The sequence below is a fragment of the Canis lupus genome, chromosome 37 (assembly GCF_011100685.1).
Source record: "Canis lupus familiaris isolate Mischka breed German Shepherd chromosome 37, alternate assembly UU_Cfam_GSD_1.0, whole genome shotgun sequence".
NCBI lineage: Eukaryota > Metazoa > Chordata > Mammalia > Carnivora > Canidae > Canis > Canis lupus.
In genome coordinates, this window is record NC_049258.1 from 5,368,916 (window position 1) to 5,382,103 (window position 13,188).

Genomic DNA, 13,188 nt, shown 5'->3' on the forward strand with positions numbered 1-13,188 from the left:
GGTATCTCTCTATCATAAGATTTGGAAATTTAATTCCTATCGCAAATATTTTAAAAGGCAAATCCAGAAATGAATGAACATATATTTCCCAGTGTAGAATATAAGCCTAGAAAAAAGAAAAGATCAGATTCAGTAAGATTTATCTAACTAGATTTTGGTAAATGTAGATTCTAATTTAGTATCTTAGTCTGATTATGTGAATTGTCTTGGACATGGGAACATAGGAATAAAATAAATACTTTTATTGGATAATTTGACTAATTCCAGTGTATTTTTGAACAAAATAATTCTGATTAATAAAAAATTTCTAATTATGAAAAGTTATAAAATTTGTCTATTTTAGTATATTTTGGGTTTCATCTGTAGTTTTTGCAGTCCCCAACCATATGTATTAGTGAGTATACACAGAATATCTTGGAATATGAATTACTGGCTTTTTTTGTTGTTGTTAAGATTTTATTTATTCATGAGAGACACAGAGGCAGAGACACAGGCAGAGGGAGAAGCAGTCTCCATGCAGGGAGCCCGATGTGGGACTCCATCCTGGGACCCCAGGATCACGCCCTGGGCTAAAGGCAGGCGCTAAACTGCTGAGCCACCCAAGGATCCCAATTACTGGCTTTTCTAAGTAGTTTTTCTCTTTTCTTTTTTTTTTTTTTTTTTTTAAGATTTTTATTTATTTGAGAGAGAGAAAGCACAAGTGGGGAGGGGACAGAGGGAAAGGGAGAGAGAATCTCAAGCAGACTCCCCCCTGAGATCATGATCTAAGCAGAAGGCAGATGCTTAACCACCTGAGCCACCCAGGTACCCCTTAGTTTGTAGTGCTGTTTTTCTTTACATTCTTTTTTTGTTGTTTTAAGATTTTATTTATTTATTCATGAGAGACACACAGAGAGAGAAAAGCAGGCTGCTTGTAGGGAGGCTGGTATAGGGGCTCGATCCCAGGAGCCTGAGATGACGACCTGAGCCAAAGGCAGATGCTCAACCACTGAGCCACCCAGGTGTCCCTAAAATTGTACATTAATATAGGAGACATTTAACTTCAGGTTATTATATTTGTAACTGCTTCAATTTGTCTCGTGTAGTTATTACAAGTATCTTTTGTTCACTTTTTCCCCATTGTTATGATTGGAGCTACAGAGCTGTGGTAGATTTTAACAAACCTTTGTTGGTTTAGTTGGCTGATGACTTTATTGGCTCCCTGAATTTATGTATACCTATGGCCACTCCAACCTATTTCTCAGGCTCTCCCAATGATGTTATTGTTCCTGCCTGTGCTTGGGAGACAGAGAGGAACTTGGTCATCATGAAGTCAACTTTTAAACTTTATTTGACCTTCTGTTTTTTCTTTTTAGAATAGGGTTTTTGACCTCAATTCCCTTTTGCCCTATAGTCCCAGCCATAGTTGGGGGAATCGTCATCTTACCCTTTGGTTTCACTAACAAGCGAATGCTGACTTCATAATGAATCTTTTTCCTTTCCTTCTTCCTTCCTCCCAAATCTTTTGCAAGGATTAAAGCCACTGAATCCAGATTCTTGTTGTTTGTTTCTATCTTTTTTTGGCCTTTTAGAATACTCCTGTTTGTATTGGAAATTATGTTAGGTATAGAATAAACCATGGAACTTCCATTAGTAGTGGATGACCTCTTGTTTTAATCCTGTGAGCTAACTTAGCTTAGAATTATATTACAGTGCTTATGTTATTGGATACTGTGATTAAAATACCCAAGGAGTCAACACAATTGTATTGATAAAACTCAGCATTTAATGGGTTAAAGTTTCATTTCCTTATCTATCCTTCTCTTTGTCTTTGACAATGTTTTTTTTACCTTGTTGAAGAAATTTTCCTTTGTTCTCTTATCACAATACTTAAGGTAAAATCTCAGCAGATTTATAGTCCTGTTGGGTTTGATGAGAAAAACAGCATTTTAGATTAAAAACTTTACAAAATTATCATTCTTTAGTGAAATTTTCCTTTTTTTAAAAAAATAATATTTTATCTATTTATTTATTTATTTATTTTAAAGGCAGTGTTTATTTGACAGCACAAGCAGTGGGAGTAGTAGACAGAGGGAGAGGGAGAAGCAGGTGTCCTGCTGAGCAGAGACCCCAATGTGGGCTGGATCCCAGGACACCAGGACCACAACCTGAGTCCAAGGCAGATGCTCAACTGCTTTGAGCCGCCCAGGCGCCAAAGCAGAATTTTTTTTTTTTTTTTTTTTTAAGATTTTATTCATGAGAAAGAGAGAGAGAGAGAAGCAAAGACACAGGCAGAGGGGGAAGCAGGCTCCATGCAGGGAGCCCAGCGTGGGTCCCGGGACTCCAGGATCACGCCCTGGGCTGAAGGCAGCGCTAAACTGCTGAGCCACCTGGGCCACCCCAAAGCAGAATTTTTTTAATTTAAAACATTTCTATTTCATTTAAACCATTAATAGAAAGTAATCTCTTTTTTAAAGAGGGCATATGCCCATGTGTGCCATTGGGTGGAGGAGGTTAGCAGAGGGAGAGAGAGTATCTTAGGTGCTATACCCAGCATGGGGCCTGACATGGGGTTTGATCTCACCACCCTGAGATCATGACCTGAGCCAAAATCAAGAGTCTGATGCTTGACCTCCCAAGCCACCCAGGCAACCCTAAAGTAATCTTACTTTTTAAGTGAAAATGCCCCACCCCCTGAACCCTGGCATTTATTTCTGGTGTCTAATCTCCTTATCAATAGCTTAGATAAAGAAATGTGCAAGGAATTCTCCATTTTTCATCACACTTAACGTTTTTCCTAAATCATACTGTGAAACATTTCTCTTGTGTTCTGATTCAGTTAAAATTATATAGGGAAATTCTTAAAAAGTAGAAAATGATACAGAAAGTCAAATAGGAAGAAAGGGAGTTTGAAACAGGTTATGGAGTAAAGATGATATCAAGGGGATAGGACTGAAATATCCTTTGTGAAAAGAAGAAACAAAATACAAAAAAAGCTACCAGTAATGAAGATATTTATATCTTTTGTGAATATGTTTCCATTTTGGACTGGTATATTAAGCTTCTTAAACTTTGTATTAGAAAGATTTACAAAGATAACACTATATACTTGGCTTCCTCTAATGATCACAGCAGAGTTTTATAATTGTATTTTCTAAATAGTTTTATTGCTCTGGCTCTACCTTTATACCTTGATAAAATTTTATTTATAGTCTAGATATTAAAGAGTGAATCACAGCCTGAAGTAATTTTTAAGTCCTTGTTTCTAATAAGGTGGGCCACTGAAAGTATTATTTATAACTATATACTGAAGGTCTGAATTTCTTAATTATTTAAGTATTCAAGTTGGTTATTTGGTTGTTTTGTTTTGTTTTTAAACACAGCAGTGCCAAAATGTATAACTTCTTAAAAAGCATGGTTAGGGTAAAATAATCTATCTTCCATGACTCATTTATCTTATGTGTATTGTTTTTTATAGCTGTTTGGTTTATATCGTCATATTAATGTTGACTATTAATTTTCTTTCCTACAGCATGGATTTGTGGTATCATTTCTATCACTGTCATTAGCCTGCTTTCCTTGCTAGGCGTGATCTTGGTTCCCATCATTAACCAAGGATGCTTCAAATTTCTTCTCACATTCCTTGTTGCACTAGCTGTAGGAACAATGAGTGGAGATGCCCTTCTTCATCTACTGCCCCATGTAAGAAAACTTTTTAATCTTTAAAAAATACATAAATAAAAATATTTGAACTAAAAGGGTCCTTCATTAGCAAGCTGTGTAGCATCTAATCCAGTATTTGTTTTGCTTGTAGGACAAAGTACTTTTTCCCATTTACATAGTTTTAGTAGCAGTATTTTTGAAATAAATTGAATCATTAGGTTTTAAAATAGCATCAAAAATTGGTAACATCAGTTTTACTTTCTGCTGTCACAGTGTATACGTACCAAATCACCATGATGTACTTAAATATCTCAACAGTTTTGTAAGTCAGCTTAACCTCAGTAGAGCTGAAGTTTTAAAAAGATTACTCTTAGCAGTTCTGAAAATGAATACTTAAAAAGATACACCACTCATTGATTTTTATCTGTATGGTATATCAAGAAAGCCTTTAGAAGAAATATATACGAGGTCTCATAATGATTGCTCTATATAGCCAGTGTGCCACAGGCATCTTTATTTGATCAAGAATAGGCTGACATGCTCTGTTAACAATTTTAGGCGTTTAGCTCTTTGCATTTCAGACCGTTTATCTTTTTTCACCTGGCATACCACTTGTTTTCTTCTATTCCAAGACATTTTTTTTTAAAGATTTATTTATTAGAGAGAGAGACAGGGAGTGCATGCATACATGCATGTGAGTGAAAGGAGTGAGAGACAGCTGCTGAGCTCTGAACCCCACCCAGGGCTCCATCCCAGGATCCATGAGATCATAACCTGAGCTGATACCAAGAGTAGGAAGCTCAACCGACTGAGCTGCCCAGGTGCCCCATATTCCAGGACACTTCTAATGATATGATCATATGCCTACACTCCTAGTTACCTTGCTTATCATCCTTCTAAAATCTGTTTCCAGTTAGGAGTATTTTATCTAGTGTTACTGCTTTTACTTCAAATTATGAAAGCACCGGGGCTTTTTCTTTTCAAAATGTAAAATTACAGATTTGAAAGTTTTTTATATATATATTCTTACCATCACCTTTGGCGTATTTGGGAGACAGAATTGTATTTTTTATTTTTTATTTTATTTTATTTTTTTTTTAATTTTTATTTTTTATGATAGTCATACAGAGAGAGAGAGAGAGAGGCAGAGACATAGGCAGAGGGAGAAGCAGGCTCCATGCACCTGGAGCCTGACGTGGGATTCGATCCAGGGTCTCCAGGATCGCGCCCTGGGCCAAAGGCAGGCGCTAAACCACTGCGCCACCCAGGGATCCCAGAATTGTATTTTTTAAAAAGTAATCTCTGTACCCAACATGGGGCTGGAACTTACAGCCTAGAGATAAGAGTTGGACACTACTACTAAAAAAAAAAAAAAAAAAAAAAAGAGTTGGACACTACTAACTGAGCCAGCCAGGTGCCCTCAGAATTGTATCTGTGTATTTTGTATAATCCTCTCCCCTGCTTCACTTTTGGTTGAGAATTCCAGATTTGGTATCTGGAATAATATATGGCACTGCCTTAAAAAATCGATTAGTGAATCTTAAAATTGTGAATATGAATTTTTTTGTAAATTGATTATGTTATTTACTTATTTCCCCCCTTATTCACACCTCTCGCTTATTACTCTTTTTACCTGTCATCAAGAATAGCAAGAGTCTGGAAAAAAAAGAAAAGAAAAAAGAATAGCAACAGTCTGTTTGAATAGTCTTACTTTCTTTGAGAAGTTTAGAAACCTGATGGCCACTGGCAAATGGAGAAGCAATACAAATGTTAAAAGGAAAATACTTAAGACTTAGTTCTCTAACTTTTAAGATCATTATTGTGAAACTTGTACACTTCACAATTAAAAAATAACTTTATTTCTATACATTTATTTTTGCTAAAGCTTTAAAATATAGAAATGAAACACATGTTTAAGTATATACTTTTGGTAATGTTCCACAGTATAAGCATAGGTAGCATCTCAACACTTCTTTAAAATAACTTATAAGAGAAAAATATAATCAATTCAAGAAAAAGTTAGATTACAGGCAGTCCAAGGTTGTCACCTGCTGGTGAATTAGTTCATTTTTACTGAGTGTTCGGCATCTGGGTCAAGTTCACTTCAGTTTACAAAGGACTCTTCACTCCCCGGATGTCTTACTGCTGCTTGATTCCTTCACCGTAGTATGTATCTTAACCCTATAGGCATTTGAGTTTGTGGTCTTTGCTATCAGAGTTACCATTTCATGGTTACCATGAAATGTTGCACTTGCCAGGCCTCTGAGTACATCAAAATTAAATAGAAGGCTACCTACATTTAAGTGAGATAATATGTAGAGAACACTTTAAAAATTGAAAGGTATTTTTTTCTGTGTCATCCAGGAGATCATAATCTCAAAATTTTAAATAGCATTTTTAACTACTTGTTCAGAAGTTTTTGTTATTCTTATTAATAGTCTCAGGGTGGACATGATCACAGTCATCAGCATGCACATGGGCATGGACATTCTCATGGACATGAATCTAAGAAGTTTTTGGAAGAATATGATGCTGTATTGAAAGGACTTGTTGCTCTAGGAGGCATTTACTTGTTATTTATCATTGAACACTGCATTAGAATGTTTAAGCACTACAAACAGCAAAGAGTAAGTATCTTTTAATGGTTTCTTCCATTTTCTGAGATCTAAAACTGAACCAAAAAAATCATTTTCTGGCCACATGTTTAATTGTGATGTTGGTGTGTATTAAAGGAAACATTGATCTTTGCATTTTTTATCATTACATTTATCATTATAATCAGAATATAGCAGTCTTAGTTACTTTGTTGGAATTTTTCTTTTTTCTTTTTTTTTTTTTTTTTGTTGGAATTTTTCTAAATGACTTAATAAATAGGATGGAGAAAGCTATGGCCAATTTCTGCTTATTTCAAAAGACCAAAAATGTATAAATAGAAACAAATCTCATTGGTCCACTTAGGTCATATTTTCAAGTGAAAGTGGCTTTCACTGTCCTATCAACAAAAATGTTTTTCACACAATACATTTCTTTATCAGAAATGCTAATGGTAGAAGCAGTAGAGGTAAGAAGGATTTAGATTGGGGGGGGCTTTGTAGGAAGAAAATATAATGAAATGAAGGAAATCTGGATGATGAACCTCTTGGATGCTTAGACTGTTGATTAAATACCCTGCTTGTCATGAGCTGTGTTTCATGGCATATTTGTGAGAATAAGATAAATATCTAAAATAATTTTTTCCCCTAAGTAATTTCCACCCTTCCCTTTTCATAGTGGTTCATGTCTGTTTCTAAAGGTCTGTCTAGAGTACATCTCACTAACATGTTTGTGATACTAGTGCTGATTATCTTCAGTGTACTCTGTATAATATAGTCTGTCTGGAGAACATTGTTAAGAAAGTTTTTTACAAAAAAGAAAATTCTTATATTTTGCTGGTTCACTACAGATATTTAAAAAAATCTTTTTCCTCAAGAATGAAGAATATTCATGATCATAATATATACACAGTTCACTCTGACAATACAGCTTTGTTATTTAATGTATATATTTTGTTTGTGTATGTACATATCTTATGTAAATTTTTTTGAGATAAAATATGGTTTAGAACAGAGCTCTAAACTGAGATTCAACGGGAGTGATTCTAATTCTTGCCCAGCCACAAACTAGCTGTGAAACTATGACTCATTCCTCCCGATTTCCAGTTGCTATCTAAATCTGTGGGAAATAAACCCTACTTTTCATCTGTATTTTCATATCGTATTCTAAATAGTATATTTAATTTCAATTGCCATGTTTTAGTCTGGACATCATATTTAATTGCCTCCGAAGAAAGGGTGATGAAGATGATGTGCCAGCAAATCATCATCTGAGAAATGATAAAAGGAACTGGGAGGGATCAAAAGTAAAAGAAATCTCAAATTATTTGGTTTTTGAAGGGTGTATGGAAAGGTTGAATGGGTGATGAATAATGTGGGAGGGATGCCAAGGCGAGAGTAGCTGGAGGGAAATGAGTCAGAAGAGTGGTGATGGGAGCTGGAACTAGAGTCATATCTAAAGGAAAGGGAAGAGAAGATGATTAAGAGAATTCTTTGAATGAGAGAATAAGATTTGATCATTGATGACCTGTAGAACTACAGATATCTTAGGGTTCATCTCCTAGTTTAGAACACAATTACATATTGGAAAGTATTGGAGAAGTTGTGGAATTACTGTAAAGCCATAATTTTCTTCAGTTGTATATACCTGCTAACATTGAGGCAATGAATATTGATACATAATATGTACAAGCTATTAGGGTCTGTGTAATTTACAGATAACTATAAAATGTAGTCTCTCGAGAGTTCAAAATAAACAAGATTTCTGTTTTTGTAAATTAATCTTGATCTCATTTTGGCTTTTTGTTATTTTTTAAAAAGATTTTATTTATTCACAAGAGAGGCAGAGACACAGAGGGAGAAGCAGGCTCCCAGTAGGGACCCCGATGTGGGACTCGATCCCAGGACGCCAGGATCATGCCCTGAGTCAAAGGCAAATGCTTAACTGCTGAGCCACCAAGGCATCCCTGATCTCATTTTGAATTCAAATTTACTGGACGAATTGAGCAGACTTATTTTTGTAAACTAACGTAGGAGAATAGAGTCCCCAGAACACAGCAGCAGCTCTTCTGTAAATTTGGAATTGTAGGAAGTAAATGACTGAAAGGAGCACCTCAATCTAATAGTAAGGAATTCTTCAAGTATATCAAAGAAAGGAATTTGGGCAGGTAAATCACTGCATTTATTTTATGATAAATAGGACAATGAGTATAACCAAAGATGAAAAAGTATATTGCATTTTTTGAAGAAAGGGAATTAGTGATATTTGAATAGAACAGACATTTGGCCATCTGTGCAGAAGAGTCCGTTATTGGAAGGAAGCTTTCAGAGCATAAATTAATACATTAGATGCTGACCAGGTTCGGCAAGTTGAGGCTTTGAGGGTAATGATTGAGCAAGTTTTTTGGAAAGTGGACAATCAGAACCAAAGCAGTAAAACAGAATCCCAGCTAGTATTTGCATTTTCTGCTACTACTGGCTTCCCCCACGCCCCCCCCCCCCCCCCCCCCCCCCCCCGGTTTTTTTCTTCTTTAATTCATGACTGCAGTTTCTTTTTTTCTCTTTAGGTTATTTCCATTACTTTCTTTTGAACATTTTATGTTTCCCCAGTTTCTGTTACTGCTGTGAAGCAGGAAAACCCACAACTTAATGGCATATAACAATAATTTATTATTTCTCTTAATTTTGTGAGGAAATTGGGCAGGATTCAGCTGTCCTGCTTTGGCCTGGACAGGGCGTGTAGAAGGCCCACAAATGGTCCTTGTCTGTGTCTTGGTGCTCCTCCACATGGCCTCTTGAGGGTCTGTACTGAGGTTCTTCACAGCAACAGTTTCTTCCCTGAGCGAAAGCAAAAGGTGCCAGGCTGCCCTGAGACCGGTCCTGGAACTGTGACCCATCATCACTCTCTTGTATTCAGTTGATCAAAAGGGCACAGCTTATTTGCTTTCTTAAATTTACATAGATTGGAAATAGAAATTTATTTTTTATTTTTTTTATTTTTTGGAAATAGAAATTTAAATCGGAAGAGTGGTCAGTGGTAGTTACATAGTTATACTGATAAAGGGAAAAAGCAGACTATTAAAAAGATAGGAAAGAAACTCAAACCTAAACCATGAAGTACAATCATTAGAATTTATTAATAATTGAGGATAGATTAGATGAGAAAGAAAACTTAGCTTTATTGCGAAGCTGTGAAGAGTCCGTTGCTGATAGGTGATTTTCATAAACATTTCATTTAATCCTAAGAATCTATCATTTTTATTTTACAGATGAGTATTCTTATGCCCAAGTCTCACAGAGGTAAACTCCAAATTTTGAGACTTTAACTCAAGTGTAACTGTGATCATTATGTCACATTTAGGGAAACGGAAGATTGCATTCAATAAAATGAAATTTAGAGGAATAAATTTTATGTTTTTGGAACTTCCTATTTCCTGTACACTCTTAAATAAGGCAGATGTTAAATACATTTCACACATTTCACTTGGTTTCATATAATATGGTACTCTGTGTTCTGAGTTTCATATAATATGGTACCCCATTCTGTATTTCAAAGTAGTTGAATTGCATCTTTGAGTATTGAGGGGGCAGGAAACAACATAGAAATTTCGTTGGATATTTTATCTAGTTAGACCCCTTGATAAATTTTAAAATAATTTTTCTTATTTTTTCCTAAATATATGAATAAAGTATTACTACCAGTTTTCCCCATAGATGTTAACAAGTGAATATTGTTGCTAATTGTGGCTGCAGATTTGATACTAATACTAGATTCTTTACAGGGAAAACAGAAATGGTTTATGAAGCAGAACACAGAAGAATCAACTATTGGAAGGAAACTTTCAGATCATAAGTTAAATAATACACCAGATGCTGACTGGCTTCAGCTCAAGCCTCTTGCCGGTAGACAACAGTTCTGACTAAAGAGAAACTTTTAAAATATAAAAATCGAAATACTGCTTCTATACTGTGCCTATGTTTGAAATATCTTGTTTTTGTAACTTCCCTAATAGTAGTTTCTAACTTGTATTTCTTTAAATGTGAGTGTATCTTGTGATTTTGTTAGTGTTTTATTTATTTCAGCCTTACTGATAACTGGAATGTGGGACTAATTATATCACAGGGCAAGGAACATATTGCACTTTAGTTTACAGGAGAAAAAAAATGAAACAGAAGGGCTTTGTAAGTGGTGTACTTGTGTTATTTGTAGTTGTTGGCCATGGAAAATCTGCACACCCTCCATATGTGATTGGTTTCGTATGGAAGACGGAGAGTGGTCTCCATACAAAAAAAGTCTCTGCTCATCCATTCATCCTTTCTGTTGCCTGGTAGTTGCTATGAGGTAGCTTACAATTTTCAAGGAAACATAAACATTTTTTTTAATCTAATTTTACCTTTTCATTTGAACTTGTGTTTCCCCTGAATATACCAATGATTTTCTTCAGAAAAGGAGCAGACAAGACTCTTAAGTGTGTACTCTGTTGCAAAATACAATTTGAGAAGTAGTAGGCTCTTTGTCACCTAATAAATAGCTTTAAAAAATTAGGTGAGAGGCCAGCCTCAATTTAAAAAAAGTACATCTCAGATGTTGTTACCACCTACGAGTTTCTGAATTTGATTCTGGTAATGATCCTAAGTCACATTTTCAGATAAGCGGAGCATTGGAGGGTGCCAGTTATTTAAAGTTTGTCTTTGTTTTCTTGAGTGATAAGAGGAGGTTAGAGTGGGTAAACTTCAAGGTTCCTTTAAGGATTTCTGAAATATTCTGGGTCCATCATGTTGTCCTATAAATGCTGCAGTGACTTGCTACACTTTGATTCCTGCCAGCCGTTTATGATGTCCTCCTTAAGTTTCAGGGTCTTCATGCTTGCCAGTTCTCACTTTGCCTGCTCTTGGTCTCAGTGCTCTTACTTACCTCATCTGGTTCATCTTTTGGACCCTCAAAACCTCAGTTTGTTTTTTGTGTGAACACATGTGTATTTGTTTCATTAGCATTTGTACATTTACTTGGGACTTTTAAAAGACATTCACTTAAGAAGTGTCCATTGCATTGCTGTTCCGTCTGGGTTTAAGAAATTAGCTAAGAAGTATTCATTTACTTGTTGATAAAGTATATCCTTTGCTATTATAAATGTAGGAACTGATGACTCGGTCGTTTCTGAAGATCGACTTAATGAAACCGAACTGACAGATTTAGAAGGTCAACAGGAATCCCCTCCTAAAAATTACATTTGTGTGGAAGAGGAGAAAATCATGGACCATTCTCACAGTGATGGATTACATGCCATTCACGAGCATGATCTCCATGCTGCTGCCCACAACCACCACGATGAGAGTAAAACTGTGCTGAGGAAACACAACCATCAGTGGCACCACAAACATTCTCATCATTCTCATGGGCCCTGTCATTCTGGATCTGATCTCAAAGAAACAGGGATAGCTAACATAGCCTGGATGGTGATCATGGGGGATGGCATCCACAACTTCAGCGATGGGTTAGCGATCGGTAAGTGCGCTTGAACCTTGGGTTATCATTTGTTGTTCCTTAAGACCACTTTCCTTCGTCCACAGTTTTAGTACTAATATTACGAATTGGAGTACATAAGATTAACTTTTGGAGGTTAACAAGTATACTGTTATACATTACTCTAGTCATTTGATTTTTTTTTTTTCCCAGAGGCTAGGTTAATGTTTTTGACAAGTTTATTTGGGGCATACAGATGTAATTTTACGGAGTTTTTCTTTGAATATATAAACAAGTATCTGTAATACACTACTTTAATAACATTTCAAGGCATAGTCACCATATGAAAAAGGCTACCTTAGCATTTTATTTTCAAATACATTTACATGACCCTGAATATGTAATTTCAGTCCTAGATTTAATAATGTTTTTGTCTTTGAAAAGGTGAAGAAAAATTTACATGTTAAAAATCTGTTGTGCCAAAGTCAAATACTGTATTAAAATCTTGCTACTGTAAACTGATATTACCAGTTAGGAGACTATTAAATGTGGTATAAATGCATGATCTTCTTTTCCAGACTTGACTCAGAAGTAGGCTTTGGTTTCTTTCAGAAAGGAGAGGCCACGTTTTTTAATCTACCATAGCTGTCAATGTTAGAGAATAAAGAATTTTACTAGGAGAATCAAATGCATTTATAACTCTGATTTCAGTTCTCAAGATCATCAGATAAATAGTACTTTGTAGCCTGTATGCTCTAAACCCGGCAAAGTTCAGATAAGGATAGTAGCCATTTAAGTATCTTTAAATATTTCTATGAGAGAGCAAATATAATCGTAGACTTATAGGACTTAAAAATTTAGCATCAGACTTCCGCTCAAAGACTGAAATGCTGAAAAGCATTAGTACGCCCAAGCTTTTAGTGAGTTAGAAGGCTACCCTAATGGAGAAATCATCAGGGAATATTTCATTGAGTAGCTTTTTCTCTGGGGGTGATATACCCATTGTGCTTCACTTATATATTCAAAAAATACAGTGTAAGATAAGTGTTAGTCACTCAGATATTATGAAATTTAGGCAGGCAACAGAGGCTGTCCCTGTCATTATTAATGAAAATGGAAAAAGCAGAAGTAAACATCACCTGATTTTCTTTCTGTCCTCCACTTCAGGAGCAGCTTTCAGTGCTGGATTGACGGGAGGAATCAGTACTTCGATAGCTGTCTTTTGTCATGAGCTGCCACATGAGTTAGGTAATATATAACCTTAAGAATTTCACCAGATTACCTCAAACCTAAGACTTCTTCAATTATAAATGCATCTAAATTTTGGAGAGGTTAAACATAAAAATGGCTGATGGCAAATACAAATGTCACTATTCTTGTACTATATAATTTGCATTATACATGTTTAAAAATGTACATTGTTTTGTATGTTTGTATCTTTATGTATTATGTTATATCCCATTTGTTTCTTACCTTATGTTACTATCATTA

The 13,188-nt window shown here is 35.4% G+C and overlaps 1 protein-coding gene across 6 annotated transcripts in view; it reads left to right on the forward strand.

Annotated features, from left to right (window-relative positions):
* The window catches only part of SLC39A10 (solute carrier family 39 member 10), a 136,733-nt gene that overhangs the window by 108,336 nt on the left and 15,209 nt on the right, over positions 1–13,188 (forward strand). For all 6 annotated transcript variants that reach the window (XM_038585213.1, XM_038585209.1, XM_038585211.1 and 3 more), the window contains 5 exons: positions 3,512–3,681; positions 6,081–6,269; positions 10,016–10,136; positions 11,371–11,739; positions 12,865–12,945. In XM_038585213.1, coding sequence (XP_038441141.1) covers positions 3,512–3,681; positions 6,081–6,269; positions 10,016–10,136; positions 11,371–11,739; positions 12,865–12,945 — 930 coding nt within the window. The remainder of the gene's footprint in view (positions 1–3,511; positions 3,682–6,080; positions 6,270–10,015; positions 10,137–11,370; positions 11,740–12,864; positions 12,946–13,188) is intronic.